This window comes from Psittacula echo (assembly GCF_963264785.1).
Source record: "Psittacula echo genome assembly, chromosome: 3".
NCBI classification, from domain to species: Eukaryota; Metazoa; Chordata; class Aves; order Psittaciformes; family Psittacidae; genus Psittacula; species Psittacula echo.
Window position 1 is genome coordinate 64,589,336 of NC_137736.1, and position 15,165 is coordinate 64,604,500.

Below are 15,165 nucleotides of genomic sequence, written 5' to 3' on the forward strand. Positions count from 1 at the left end.
GGACACTGCGTGATTAACAAAAAACACTACTACATTAGCTCACTATTCCTCCAAAAGTGGCATCATCAAAATACACTCCAAATAAACTGCCATTCAGTGTATTCATTTTCCACAGAAGGATAGCATTTTATTTCTCAATGATGTGTCTACATTTTCTTTAGCAAACTTCGCAAGAACATTTGGGGCAAAATCCGTTTTCCTTCAAGTAAAAAAAAGAAAAGCAAACCCAAAACAAACAAAAAACAACCAACAAACCAAAACCCCCTAAAACAAGAGTAAATAAAGGCTCTGCATTAACACACTGGTATCAAAAACACACGTCCACACCACATTTAAAAATATCCTACATAAAACAATCCTTGTTTGCTTATCAGAGGTGCAATTTCTAAACTTAGAACTGCTTACCAATATTCTCCTTGAGGGATGGGGCAAAGTTATTTGAGACACTTCTCCCTAGAACAATTTATTCCTGAAGCTTGCTGAATTTTTACAAAAAATAGTCTACAAGCAAAGGGTATCAGTCGTCATCATCATTTTCATTAAAATCGTCGTCGTCATCATCATCATCCCCAACATAAGAAACTGGTGTTTCAACTCTGGAGCCACTGTACTGAGATCCGTTGGAACTTGTAGCCAACATCCCGTCTCCACCATTGGAAAAGTCACTGAAGGAAAAAAAAAACAATAAAAAACCAACATAGGCCAACTGGCATTACTTAATGATTTTTCCCAGTTTTCTGTGCTCTTGAATATAATCATGCATCTTAGCCTGTTCCTTTAATGAATCTGCCACTGCTATTTCATAAACTGTATTGAACATGACTAAGTTATTTCTCAAAAGCAGAAACAGTTTAAGTAATTTTGAAGTGGTTCTTACTGTGTTTCTTCCTTTAGGTTTAATATAAAAAATAAAAAATAAATCCTTTCACAGGTGCTTAGAAGTATGCTTTCCAGGTAACTTCTAAAGTACATTTAGTGTTAAAGCTACAGAACTATCTAAGCCCTTTACTATTTCTAAGTAGCACTGGACACTTGCATCACAAGTGAATCCTATCTTTAAGCACTGATCTTGACTCAAAAGACTTGGAAAACTGGGTATTAATAGCTCCTCCTTAATACTTTGCTATTACATGGCAAATTATCATTGTTATATGTGCTGTATTTTTAACTTGAAATGGTTTTCTTCTGATACTTCCCTAGTTTGAAAAAAACAACACTGTACAACAACAACAAAAAACTGAACCAAAAAAAACCCCACCAACCTCAGAACAACCCAAAAAATTCCCCAAAACCAACACTCTCCCCAAGCGAAACAAAACCCTACTTCTTTGACATCCTGTATTTTTCCCTCTTGTAGACATCTATGTACACTGAAAATTAACCTACACTGAAAATTTATCTCCTGGATCAGCAAGTAGATTTGGAAAGTATCTATTTTCTAACTTGAATGGGATCTTTTTCCACCAAAATACACGCATGCATTGTAAATATGGTCTGAAGTATCTTGTTACTAGATGAGTTAACTGTATCCAGAGGTATTGTAAGAGGCAAAACATTCCTGCCTCCAGTATTACTTGCTATTTTGCCAATTTTTTTTATCAAATGTGGTCACAAATTCTTGACAAAATGTTTTTCCAAAATTCACAGAAATAGTATCTCCAATTTGGAAGACATTCATAACTTTTAAACGGCTTTCAAGAATATGTTTGCTAGTCATTTTTCAATCCAGCTGATGCACATAATCTATCACGCACACTGTTGTACGGAGCCAATTCAGTGTCACCACACAGAATGAAACTGCCCCAGAAGTTCACAAGGAAAACGTATGTCCAGTGAGACACTTTCAAGAGTTTCTGCTGCTCTGCACACTTACTCAGAAGGAAGATAGTAAGATATCTGTTTAGCTGTGGTCAGGTAATTTCTATTCTCCAGAATTATCTGCAGAAGCAGCATCAAAAACAACAAAAAAATACGCTTGTATTTCTGTGAACTTGGAAAGTACAAACCCAAAACCTGTCTCCCCTCTTCTGAGTAAACATGAAACTGGATTTCATAACCTGAGCTTCTTAGCAAGACAAAGAAACTGGAATGAAGGCATCTGTAGCAACCTCTTCACTCTTCTGCAGCCTTTCTTTAAGAGCTTGCTAGGTAAGTTTACAGCCTTTATTTGCCTTATCAGCAATTTTTGGTACCAGAAAAGCTACATATCTTGTAGCTTCCTATTTCCATGAATATTTATACATGTACTATAATGACACATAATTTCTCACTCCCCTTTTTCAGCCTCCTAAGAAACAGAGGTAGCAGGAGTTCTCGTGCTTCTCACTAAGATAATGAACCACAGGCAGCTTCCATTTTTTCTACTGGTCTCTTAGCTGGTAGTGGCCTATTCAAATTTCAAAGTCTTAAAAATACATGGGCTCTTTCTCACTAACTCCATGTATATTAACACAGAAGTAACCTCAGTAAGAACAGGAGATTTCATATATTGTGTAAGTTCTGTTTCTCGAAAGACATTTTGGCAATATTGTCACTCAGCTTCAGCACCCTATCACAAAACAGGACAAATTCCTCAGACTTCAGGGCTGCAGGAATGGGCTATATGAAAGACAGGGAGGTAATGATGGGATTATAGGAAGGCCAAAATGTGCCTTCTATGATGGAGTAAAAGCATCAATGAACAAGCGAAGAAGTAATCTACCTGGGCTTCTGGAAGGCCTTTGATAATCGTCCCTCACAACATTCTCACCTCTCAACTGGAGAAATAGAGTTTGACAGATGGACTATTTGATGGATAAGAAATTAGCAGGATGGCCAAAGAGTTATAGTCAACAGCTCCATGTCCAAATGGAAACCAGTAATGAGTGGTGTCTCTCAGGAGTCCATATTGGCACCAACAGTATTTAATTTCTTCATTAATGACTAACAGTGGTACTGAGCACACCCTCAGCAAGTTTGCACATGACACAAAGCAGAGTGGTGCTGCTGATAAACTTGAGGAAAGAAGAAGTGGGCCCACATGAACCTCATGAAATTCAACAAAGCCAAGTACAAGGTCCTACACCTGGGTCAGGATAATCCCCAGTATCAGTACTGACTAGGGAATAAATGGATTGAGAGCAGCTCTGTAGAGAAGGACTTGGGAGATATTGGTGGATGAAAAACTAGACATGACCTGCCAACATGCCCTTGCAGCCCAGAAAGCCAACTGTATCCTGGGCTGCATCAAAAGGAGCATGGCCGGCAAGTTCAGGGAAGTGATTCTCCTCCTCTACACTCCATTCTTGAGAGTACTGCATCCAGCTCTGGGGCCCCCAACACAAGACACATACTGTCTTGGTAGAGCAGGTCTAGAAAACGGACATGAAGATGATCAGAGAGTTGGAACACCTCTCCTACGGAGAAAGGCTGAGAGAGCTGGGCTCGTTTAGCCTAGAGAAGAGAAAGCTCCAGGGAGACCTTAGAGGAGCCTTCCAGTACCTAAAGAGAGCTTGTAAGAAATACTGAGAATGTTGTTTTACCAGCACATGCAGCTGACAGACAAGGAGGAAGAGTTTCAAATAGACAGAAGGTACGTTCAGTTTGATATATTAAAGAAAAAACATGACATTTAACTCATTTTACAACTTAGTAGAGCTTGCTTATAAACAAGAACAACTTGTTGATAAATGCAACACCAAGAATCTATCCAGTAGTGACTACCTAAGGAAAAGTGTCTTATATAGCAAGAGAAAAATAGTATTTAAGTTCCGAAATTACATACATCCACAAAAAGCTAAACCCAAGTTTTCACTCTACCAGCTTCTGAAAACGTTTAAAACCCAAAACCCAAGAACTCTTTTTTAAGTTAGACACTAATGATCAATGGAGAACCTTGCCCAGATTGTATCTTTAGGGAAGTATCTATTTTCTTGTCACAAATTCAAAACTAAACAAAAAATAATACATTCAAGATTAACACCAGTCTAGTCAATTTCTTTTCCACTATACAGGAAAAGGTTTCTTTAATGACACTAGTTAGAACTACTACTACTGAAGTAAAAGTGATGCCTGAGAATAAACTTAAACACATACCCATACCACATTTAATCAAAACAAAACTTTTTTCATTAAGTATTTAACCCCTACTTAAGTTTATTTGGTGATTGCAGATTTTAAAAACTAATTGATAATTTCATCCCACCTGGCTGAAAATCTTGTGCCATTTGATGCAGAACCTGATGAAGATGTGACATATACACTGCTGATTGATCCCTGAGCCATTTCTGTAAAACGAACAATATGGATTTCAGGAATACTTCAACACACTCATGTAATTCAGGTAAATGCTTAATCCTTTTGAAGTCCAGAAAGGAGACTTGCAACCAAACCAAACAGAACATACTGATGTACTATATCCAAAATAGCATAATTAAAAAACAAAGAGCTAGTGCAACAGCAAAAATTTCAAAGTACATCAAAAATCCCCCAACATTTAATTTTGAAGTGAGCAAGTCAGAAGCCACCAGTATTGCTTATATAATGAAAACAGTGAAGTAATATAAAATGAAGCTATGACCACGTTCGCACTTAATACCCCTTGCCTTTGCAGGTGCATCAACTCTAAATGTTCTCTTAAATGAATTGCACAAAGCAAAGATCTACCTGTGTGTTATAATGCAAAACATGGTTCTGTGAAAAGCAACAGCCCATTCTCTATGAATCTCTACTATTTGTTCCCTAAGGTATGCTAACAAGTGTGTTTATTTGAGCATTTGTTAGAAATCTTTATCACAAACCAGTGGAAATTAAATTAACTGATCTCAGACATTTTCACATTGCTTTCTGAGTCTCATATTAACAACTCTTCTTGGAGTAACTGACCTGTCACATATGGTTCCAGAGCTTTAGGAACCAAACTCCTTGCAATTTTTAGGTCCTCTGCTGAACAGCTTCCAGATTCTAGCCCACAAGCCATTCCCATTCGTTTTAGTACTTCTATATCATCATGAATTTCAAAAGTATTGTCAAAATTAAATAGATATTCAAATCTGGAGAGAAAAAAATATCTCAATTAACTTCAATGACTTTAAGTAACTTTCTAGGTTCAGGAAGTGCAGCATTTCAAAAGCTCAACACAGTCTTAGCGATACATCACATTAAGCGATTGAATTTTTCAGATACATGTATTTGGTAGCAAGCAACTAAAACCAGCACTATATACACTAGATAAATCTTTAACAGGTTTAAGAGATACAGAGTTTTAAATAAACATTTTGCATGCCTGATATTTTTTCTTTATAGAGTAGGAAGAGAAATGGGAATTAGTTTTTTTTTTTTCCTGTTTTTATGGTTTTCTAGTAAGCAAATAGCGCAAGAATACACTGCTACATTCAGATTTTATTTAGCAAATGAAAAAGCTAGTTTTGTGAACCAAAAGTAGAGGACAGCAGTTCTGAAAACAAAATCCATTTTCAATTCTGCTAGCTGTATTTCCTTGTGTTGAAGTCAGAGGAAAACACTCCTTGGTCTATGTATGATATAAAACTTAAGCACAGCTGCCTTATTTTGCTTCTAACATCTATCCATAGTATGCCTTAAAAAAAGTTGTTAAATATGAAGACAGGATAAGAAAGTTGGGGCTGTTCAGCCTGGAGAAGACTTCATGGAGACCTCATAGCAGCCTTCCAGTATCTGAAGGGGGCCTAAAAGGATGCCAGAGAAGGACTCTTCATCAGGGTCTGTAGCAGTAGGACAAGGTGTAATGGGTTCAAACTTAAACAGGGGAAGTTCAGGTTGCATGTAAGGAAGAAGTTCTTTACTGTGAGGGTGGTGAGGCACTGGAATGGGTTGCCCAGGGAGGTTGTGAATGCTCCATCCCTGGTGGTGTTCAAGGCCAGGTTGTACAGAACGCTGGGCAACATGGTCTAGCGTGAGGCTTCCCGGCCCATGGCAGGGCGGTTGGAACTAGATGATCTTAAGGTCCTTTCCAACCCTAACTATTCTATGATACTATGAAAGCAATTATTCTATTTATTAAAAAGCTTTATAAAACTGTCTGAAATTGCACGTTCTCAATCTACAAAAGGCACAAGTAAGTTTATTTGTATTTCATCTTTAACAAATCTAGATGAACGCTTTAGCATGGACATAAAACTCATAGCTATACCAAAAGCCTGAGAGAAAACTTTGTTAACTCACTTGTCATTTGAAATACTGCAGTCAATTACTGTCTTCTTGCTGGTGTTCACAATGATAAATGGCAAATGAATGACAGAATTGGAAGGTGGCGGTCGATTTGCCTGTTGTTCTGCTTGACGGTTTCGCTGAACAAGGTTCTTGAAGGCAATTTGCTAGAAAAAGCAATAGTGACACAAAAAGTATGAATTAAACCTTTGAGAACCTGTTAACAACAAGATCCTTCAGATAAAAAATACCAGCAAGCTGCACAAAATAGCTGCAGCAAATAAATGCAGAAAAGGACAGAATGATCACCATATTCCTGCATGTTAAGATGAGGGAAGAGAGACAAATGAGAGTATTGAAAAATGTAACACAATAAAATTTCACTGAAAATAAAAATGCATATTCTAATAACTACATCAGGACAGTTTCTTGGATAGATCCTTGACAGAATGAAGAAATAACAGTATGTAGGAGAAAGAATTTCATATAGCATCCTATTTCGCTGTTCACCATTCCCTGTTAGCTACTGCACTCCACAAGAACAGTCAAATAATTAATACTGCCTTTTTCCTGAAATTATACTCTAAAAGCCAGTTAACATTTGGAATTTTTAGTATCTGATGTTAGGTTCCAAATTACTCAGTTAAGGTTAGTGACTTCACTCTCAGATCTTAACAAAACTGCTTTTCAGAATGGAATATTCATATTTTAAAGACTGGCAATTGTAGGAACTAAGAATTCAAGTTAATCATTGAAACTCAAGTATAAATCTTTTATTAAGGCACCAAACTAAGAAAAAGTATTTTTCTAGTCATGGAATCAAATTAAATAAACACAAATTAAAAACAAAACCCAAAGCCACCACAGAGGCTGATAAAAATCAGATATCCATTGAGATTGCTGTCCCACAGCTGTCTGTACTTTCTTTCTGCATACTCTCCTTGAGATTCTCATTCCGATCACACAGTGTAATAGGGGGAAGTAGCTCAGCAATCGTTTTACAGCGGTGAAGCTACTTACACAGCACAAGCAGCCGTGTCCCAGAAAGGTAACACATAGAGAATTATGAGACACGGCCTCTACAGTCATCTAATTTTACCTACGGACTCTAGCACAGAAAAACATTCTAGATAGAGGAACTGAACTGGAAAATTCAGACAGCAGAGTATGAATTACAGCTCCTGGCAGCATAAATCCTGTTTGGACATACTTTAAACTGCAACATAATTGATCATAACTCATGGAAAGTTGCTGGCTTCCCAACAGCAATGGGGAACAGCACAGTCCCAGCTACACTACAGCGCAAAATTGAAGCTTCATTTGCCTTATCCTGAAATTCACCTTTTGGAAATTTCCCATCCCTCAACTGGGATAAAACAACAGGAATATAGGTAAGTTACCTTGCCCTATAGACAAGAGTACCTTGACTGTACCTGTAGAATGAGTTCTTGTAGCTGAGACTGTTTTTGCTTTATTCTCTCAAGTCTTCTCTGTTTCTCCACCTTGGGACAGAAAAAGGTTTGCTTGGTTTATTGGTTTTAAGTAGCATTTTGTAACAACATTCTCTCCCCTTAAAATCATCTCAATACCAGAGAACTGGAGGTAGTGCATATGATGTCAATCATTAACGTTCTACAGATAATTAATAGATCTAACTATCGAGACTCACATCAGTATTACTGTAACAAAGAGCAGAATTGGAACACTGGGGAATAAAGTAAAATATATCTGAAAGAGGGTAAAAACATCTTTGCAAACAGAAGTTATGCCTCAGAAAAATATCCAGATTCAAGGAGGCAAAGAGCCTCTTCATGTAGTGTACTGATACTGGAGAAGATCCATAAAAGATGCTTAAAAGAAACGACGCTTCTATGGAGCCCAAGGTTAAGTCTTCACAGTATTAAATACATACTAAGTAATACCATAAAAGACAGGAGACAAAATGGTAGGAAATAAACAGCCTTCTCAGTGTAGGAAGCTCACCAGAAGATTCCAACAAGGACTTAATTTACAGAATGTTACTCAAATTACCGTGGCTCAGAATAAGAGAATGAATAGCAACGTGACAGCACAGAATCACAGAATAGTTGGGGTTGAAAAGGACCTTAAGATCATCCAGTTCCAACCACCCTGCCATGGGCAGGGACACCCCACACTAAACCGTGTCACCCAAGGATCTGTCCAACCTGGACTTGAACACCTCCAGGGATGGAGCATTCACAACTTCCCTGGGCGACCCATTCCAGTGCCTCACCACCCTCTCAGTAAAGAATTTCTTCCTTATATCCAATCTAAACTTCCCCTGTTTAAGTTTTAACTTGTTACTCCTTGGTCCTATCACTACAGTCTCTAATGAAGAGTCCCTCCCCGGCATCCCTATAGCCCCCCCTTCAGATACTGGAAGGCTGCTATGAGGTCTCCACGCAGCCTTCTCTTCTCCAGGCTGAACAGCCCCAACTTTCTCAGCCTGTCTCCATACGGGAGGTGCTCCAGTCTCCTGATCATCGTCGTGGCCCTCCTCTGGACTTGTTCCAACAGTTCCATGTCCTTTTTATGTTGAGGACACCAGAAGTGCACACAATACTCCAAGTGAGGTCTCACGAGAGCAGAGTAGAGGGGCAGGATCACCTCCTTCGACCTGCTGGTCACGCTCCTCTTGATGCAGCCCAGGATACGGTTGGCTTTCTGGGCTGCGAGTACACACTGAAGCCATCTCATGTTCATTTTCTCATCGACCAACACCCCCAAGTCCTTCTCTGCAGGGCTGCTCTGAATCTCTTCTCTGCCCAACCTGTAGCTGTGCCTGGGATTGCTCCGACCCAGGTGTGGGACCTTGCACTTGGCATGGTTAAACTTCATCAGGTTGGCATCAGCCCACCTCACAAGCGTGTCAAGGTCCCTCTGGGTGGCATCCCTTCCCTCCAGCATACGAATTCAACCACACAGCTTGGTGTCATTGGCAAACTTGCTGAGGGCGCACTCAATCTCACTGTCCATGTCACCGACAAAGATGTTGAACAAGACCGGTCCCAACACCGATCCCTGAGGGACACCACTCGTTACCGGTCTCCAGCCGGACATCGAGCCATTGACCACAACTCTTTGCGTGCGGCCATCCAGCCAGTTCTTTATCCACCGAGTGGTCCACCCATCAAATTGATGTCTCTCCAATTTAGAGACAAGGATGTCGTGTGGGACAGTGTCAAAGGCTTTGCACAAGTCCAGGTAGATGACGTCAACTGCTCTGCCCCTGTCCATCAGTTGCGTAGCCCCATCATAGAAGGCCACCAGACTGGTCAGGCAGGATTTCCCCTTAGTGAAGCCATGCTGGCTGTCACCAACCACCTCATCATTGTTCATGTGCCTTAGCATGCCTTCCAGGAGAATCTGCTCCAAGAGTTTGCCAGGCACAGAGGTGAGACTGGTCAGTAATTCCCTGGGTCATCCATTTTCCCCTTCTTGAAAATGGGGGTTATATTTCCCTTCTTCCAGTCGTCGGGAACTTCACCAGACTGCCATGATCTTTCAAATATGATGGCCAGTGGTTTAGCAACTTCATTCGCCAGCTCCTTCAGGACTCGCAGATGGATTTCGTCAGGTCCCATGGACTTGTGTGCGTTTAGGTTTTTAAGATGGTCTCTAACCAGATCCTCTCCTACAGTGGGCCTAAGGTCTTCATTCTTACAGTCCCTGCATCTGCCTTCCAAGACTTGGGTGGTGTGGTCACAGTATCTGCCAGTGAAGACTGAGGCAAGAAACTCATTAAGAACCTCAGCCTTCTCCAAATCCAGGGTAGCCAGTTCTCCCAGTAGCTTCCAGAGAGGGCCCACATTGTCCCTAGTCTGTCTTTTTTCACAATGTACCTATAGAATCCCTTCCTGTTATCTTTAACATCCCTAGCCAAGTTTAATTCTAACTGGGCCTTATCTTCCCTAACCTGGTCCCCAGCTTCCTGGACAACATCCCTGTATTCTTCCCAGGCCACCTGTCCTTGCTTCCACCTTTTATAAAGCTCTTTTTTCCCCTCTAAGTTTCCTCAGCAACTGCTTATCCATCCAAGGAGGTCACCTGGACCTCCTGCTGCACTTCCTTCTAGTTGAGACGCAACACTCCTGAGCAGGTGATCCTTGAATACCAACCAAAAGTCTTGGGCCCCCCGGCCCTCTTTGCAGGGCTATATCCCATGGAACCTTACTAAGCAGGTTCCTGAAGAGGCCAAAGTCTGCTCTCTTGAAGTCCAGGGCAGTGAGCTTGCTGCCCGCTCTTCTCACTGTCCTGAGGATCTCAAACTCAACCATCTCATGATCGCTACAACCCAAGGCTGTCCTGGAGCGTCACATTTCCAGCCAACCCTCCCTGTTGCTGAGCACGAGGTCAAGCATGGCACCTCTCCTTGCTGGCTCCTCTACTACTTGCAAGAGGAAGTTGTCTTCCACACAATCGAGGAACCTCCTGGATTGATGTGCTGAGCCATACCATCGCTCCAACCGATATCAGGATGGTTGAAGTCCCTCATGAAGACAAGGACCTGCGAGCGTGAGGCTGTTCCTATCTGTAAATGATGTCAGCATGTGCTGACAATGCTAGGTCATCTGGCATAGTAAGAGAGCTCATCGTAAAGCACTCTTGAAAGTGTCTTGTAGCACTGAGTGATTACATCATTAAAATTATTTTTGATAATGCATGTGTTAGGAAACATAATCCCACCCATGCATATTTTAGAAATAAAATGATATTCAATAGAGATCTTAAATTACGGCATCTAGAAAAACATTCAGCTCAGTACACGCCAGCAGCCAAAGATTCGAATTACTAGGCCAGGGACTAAGAAGATTCTAATGCACCTGATACTCACTGCCACAAATGACTCAATAGTAAAAGCAAACCTTGTACAAAGTAAAAACTAAGAAAAATTAATTGAGGGCTGTTATATGTCATAAGTACGTATGTCCTGCAGCAATAAAGGAGCAGCAACGCATATATATGGTGAACTACATGCAACATCTATCATCACAGATGTATTATTTGTCTGGCCTCTGGAGAAAACAATTTTCGTAACTCTTGAGCACCATTACTGCAATGTTGGAAATACACATTAATCTTTCAGTTTGATTAACTTCCATTCACTTCACATATACTCTAAAAGCTGTGACAGAGCTGTATTTCTGACATAGAATAAAAAAAATCCACCATAAACCAACTAAAAACATTAAAGCAATCTGCAAGTTTAAATGTGTATTCTGTAAATACAAATAAGAGAGTCAAAAGGGACCGTACTATTGTACCTTGTTATTTCAGCAGATAGCAAGAATACGTTCTGTTGTATCAGAACAAATTAAGGATGCAAACATCTACTCGACACAAAGCCACTGTGAACTTCCTAATAAATATACCTCTAAATTCTGACATTCCTGAGCCGAGTTAGTAGGTAGACCAATCCATTTGATTTCCTTCTTCTCTTTAGAGATTATGTTCATGGCCATAAGAACATTTAAGGCATCGTAGACACGTCGTCTAATATTCTTCTGGTCATAAGCCTGCTATAGACATAGTTCATTAATCAAACATACTTGTGGCAAAAATATTTGAAAATAAATATATCACAGTAAATGGATAAACTTGGGTAATGTCTGAACTGTTTCATTTAGCAGTAGAAAAAGACAGAAAAGTCTCATAAGGAATTTCTCTTCCCCCATTCAGTTCACATGTAATTGATCTCCCATATACTTACTGATTCATTTGGTGAAATGTGATTATCAGTGGTACTGAACTCTGCAACCAACTCGTCTGCCACCTCATTGTATGAGGTGGTTCCTTTTCTTTGTACCTTCTCACAAACCTTCATAGAGAAATGACGTAAACCCTTGCCATTCTTCTCTCCTTTTTTGTTCCGCTTCCTAAATATACGCATAATACATATTTTAAGACTATTTTAATTTCGGAATATTTAATGTCTCTTTTTCAAATACAGGCACACTGCTGCACAAAAACAAGCTTTCCCTTTTGTTCTGCTTTTACCCCTTCCCAACATTTTTTTCTATAATGTTTTCCCCTACAATTTACAATAATTAACAATTCTAGTGTCTTGATGCTGAAACACAGTACAAATTCATTCTTTTGTCAACTCTGCTGCCTCCAGGAGCAGATAATTTAACAACAGGGATATCCCTTGAAGAAGTCAATAAAAACACCCTTTTAATCTTCCAAGCAAGAAAATGAAGGAATAGAGGGATAAATGCTAAAATGTGAAAGGTAAATTACAGGAAATAACTTTAAATAGCCCATCTAAGTTGACCACAAAAAAAACAGACTGATTGAGCATTTTCTGCATAAGTCCGATAACGACTGAACAAAGTCTGATATTGGCTCAACTCACTAAACATTACATGATTACCAAAATACAGATCTGAACTTACGCAGTATATGAAGTTGCTATGAAAACTTCAGTCACAAAATATAGTAATCATAAAAGTTTTCCGTATATCTTTTAAATAAAAAGTTCCTTGAACCTGAGGGAAAGTGTTAAGTATCAACAAAAAGTTCCTTGTAACTTGAGGAAAAGTGTAAATATCAACAAAATTAGTATCAGCAATGGAACCTCTCTTAATTCTCTACATCTCATTTCACTGCACAATTCCAAAGTAGAAATCTATTTATGGGTAACAAGACACTGATGATAAATTTAGTCTTAAAAAAACCAACCTACATTTCACAAGAGACCCTTAAAAACAAGCTTGCATGAGAAAAGACACCAGAAGAATGCATTCATTTTATCTAATACTTTTTTCGCAATACAGACTACATTCTTATTTCACATGATACTTCACAATACACTTGTTCAATCTGAAAGGCGCTGTATTTTTTTTTTAATAAACCAGCAAAACAGCAATGCCAAATTAAAAGCTTAATCAAGTCAAATGAACTCATGTGTTCTTTTAGGAGCAAAATCCTCTAAAGGTAAGTAATGTGAGAATATCAGTGTTTACAGAAAATATTCTCTTTCCTTTTATGACAAATGAGGGAGTATTCATTCTTGTGCAACTATTCCTCACTTAATACAATATATTTAATGTTGAAGTGCTCTGGATGGAAAGGTGAACACACCATGTCTCTCACACTGCTAGCCTGAGAAGTACCTACGCTGCCACAGTTAACCTTTAGAACAAAAGTTCCAAATAATGTATTAATCCTTTGTAACTTTTATCTTGCTCACCCAGCAGACCACGGTGAAGAATCGCCAGTCTGGTTCTGTGATACAAAATGTGTGTTAGGTGTATGTGGACTTCCTACCAGGATAGTATTTGGCGCCGAAGGTCTCTGAGGTGTACCAATAACCTACAGTAAAGATAAAATAATTTGGAAAATTATCAGAAGTATTCCAAGGTATTCATATGCTGCACGATTCAAATGATGCACGATGCAAACACTACTATTCTTCTACCTACTTCTACTGGATGCATTGATTTTATACACATTTGTACAAAACCCTTCAGACCACGGATTGTATAGTTAGTGCACTCTCTATGTAGGAGTATTTACGTATTATCCCTACATGAATTTTTCATGCTTCCTGGATTTCTTAACATTATTCAACACTAACTTTGACAAGATCAACACACACAAGTCCTCTCCCCCAACAGAAAAAGGGATAAAGGTAGGGGGAAAAAACCCCAATCCTACCACACTATATATAAGAAGTTGCAGTAAATATAGGAAGTTAGATCTGAAAATCAGTAAAAGCAGACAGAAAATGCAGAGATGCTGCCAGAAAGGCCAATTTCTCTCCTGCAGTCAAGTCTCTATCACTACAGAGTCAAAACCAAAATGTTACGAGGTGAGGAAGAATGAGAGCCAACTTTCTTTATTACTGCAGTGAATGAGACCGATTAGGGCAGAACAATTCCATCCTGAACATGTTACAAGAACACACTCAGCTGATCATGGTCTTAGTTCTGAAGATGTGCTATTCTGATCACAAATTAATACATACATTTGCACATGGAGCCATACTCTCCTTAACTGAAACTCGCTGAAGCAGAACTTCCACTTTTGCAGATGATGTTTTCTATCTCCAAAATCTTATAAATGTAACTTTCCAGAAAATATGTTTTTAGGAAAACAAAATGATACTCTACAGATTTCTCTTTGTAGAAAGATATGACAACTTTTGGGGGGTATGTTTGCCTCCCAGTGGAAACAGCATGTTGCATCCCTGGCATCATATGAAACAAACATCAAATGAACCTACACCCAACAGGCTTGCTATGCTCTGCAGCCACATTCTGCCTCACCAACAAAAATTTCTTTCTCAGGCTACCTTCAATACCTTAGCCTCAAAGAGCAAAACAGAAAACCTGAAAAAAACAAAATTAAACATTTTATGTATTAAAGTTAAAATGAACCAAATTTGAATAACATTTAAATACAGAATGCAAAAAGCAGTCTAGTGACTATTAGATGCGTCAGATTTCAGCTGCCTGTGGTTTTTCCCGTACTACTGTTTTTTTATATAATGCCACCTGAGTAGTTAGCATACAAGTTCATTACACCTTCTTCTGACAGCTGGAAAATCTCAGGTCCTCCTCCTCTTTCCTGTAGCTTTTTTCCATATTTAAATTGGTTCTAATTCTTATAGAAAGTCATCTAATCTCCTCTACTACTTTTCATAACTGAAACTTCTGATTGTGGGAAACAGAATGAGGGTGGTGGATGCCAAACAGGCATAGGAGACATGTGAACCAGCTCACTTTCTACCCATGAAAAAAATACTGCCAGTTCTGCTGCTGACTGGTCTGGTTCACCACATGTCTCAAAAGACTGTGAAAACCACCCTTGTGCTATTCAAGTAACAGACAATACAGAGAACAGAGGAAAGCTGTTAGCCAGTTTTTATTCCCTAGAATGTAGCTACAGAGGACTAGAAGAGATGATTAACATCTTGCTTGCAGGAGCAAAAATCACAGGGTCTCTATTCCCTAGCTTCCTAATTAATTCCACAAA

The 15,165-nt window shown here is 39.2% G+C and overlaps 1 protein-coding gene across 3 annotated transcripts in view; it reads right to left on the reverse strand.

Annotated features, from left to right (window-relative positions):
• Nucleotides 1–92: 92 nt before the first annotated feature.
• TFDP1 (transcription factor Dp-1) overlaps nucleotides 93–15,165 on the reverse strand; it is a 44,638-nt gene continuing 29,565 nt past the window's right edge. For 2 of the 3 annotated variants that reach the window (XM_080612362.1, XM_080612361.1), the window contains exons 5-12: nucleotides 13,379–13,500; nucleotides 11,897–12,062; nucleotides 11,559–11,705; nucleotides 7,599–7,667; nucleotides 6,181–6,332; nucleotides 4,864–5,030; nucleotides 4,184–4,265; nucleotides 93–665 (exon numbers count right to left, since the gene is read on the reverse strand). In XM_080612362.1, coding sequence (XP_080468488.1) covers nucleotides 518–665; nucleotides 4,184–4,265; nucleotides 4,864–5,030; nucleotides 6,181–6,332; nucleotides 7,599–7,667; nucleotides 11,559–11,705; nucleotides 11,897–12,062; nucleotides 13,379–13,500 — 1,053 coding nt within the window. In that variant the 3' untranslated portion in view covers nucleotides 93–517. The remainder of the gene's footprint in view (nucleotides 666–4,183; nucleotides 4,266–4,863; nucleotides 5,031–6,180; nucleotides 6,333–7,598; nucleotides 7,668–11,558; nucleotides 11,706–11,896; nucleotides 12,063–13,378; nucleotides 13,501–15,165) is intronic. The other variant, XM_080612363.1, reaches the window with a different exon arrangement.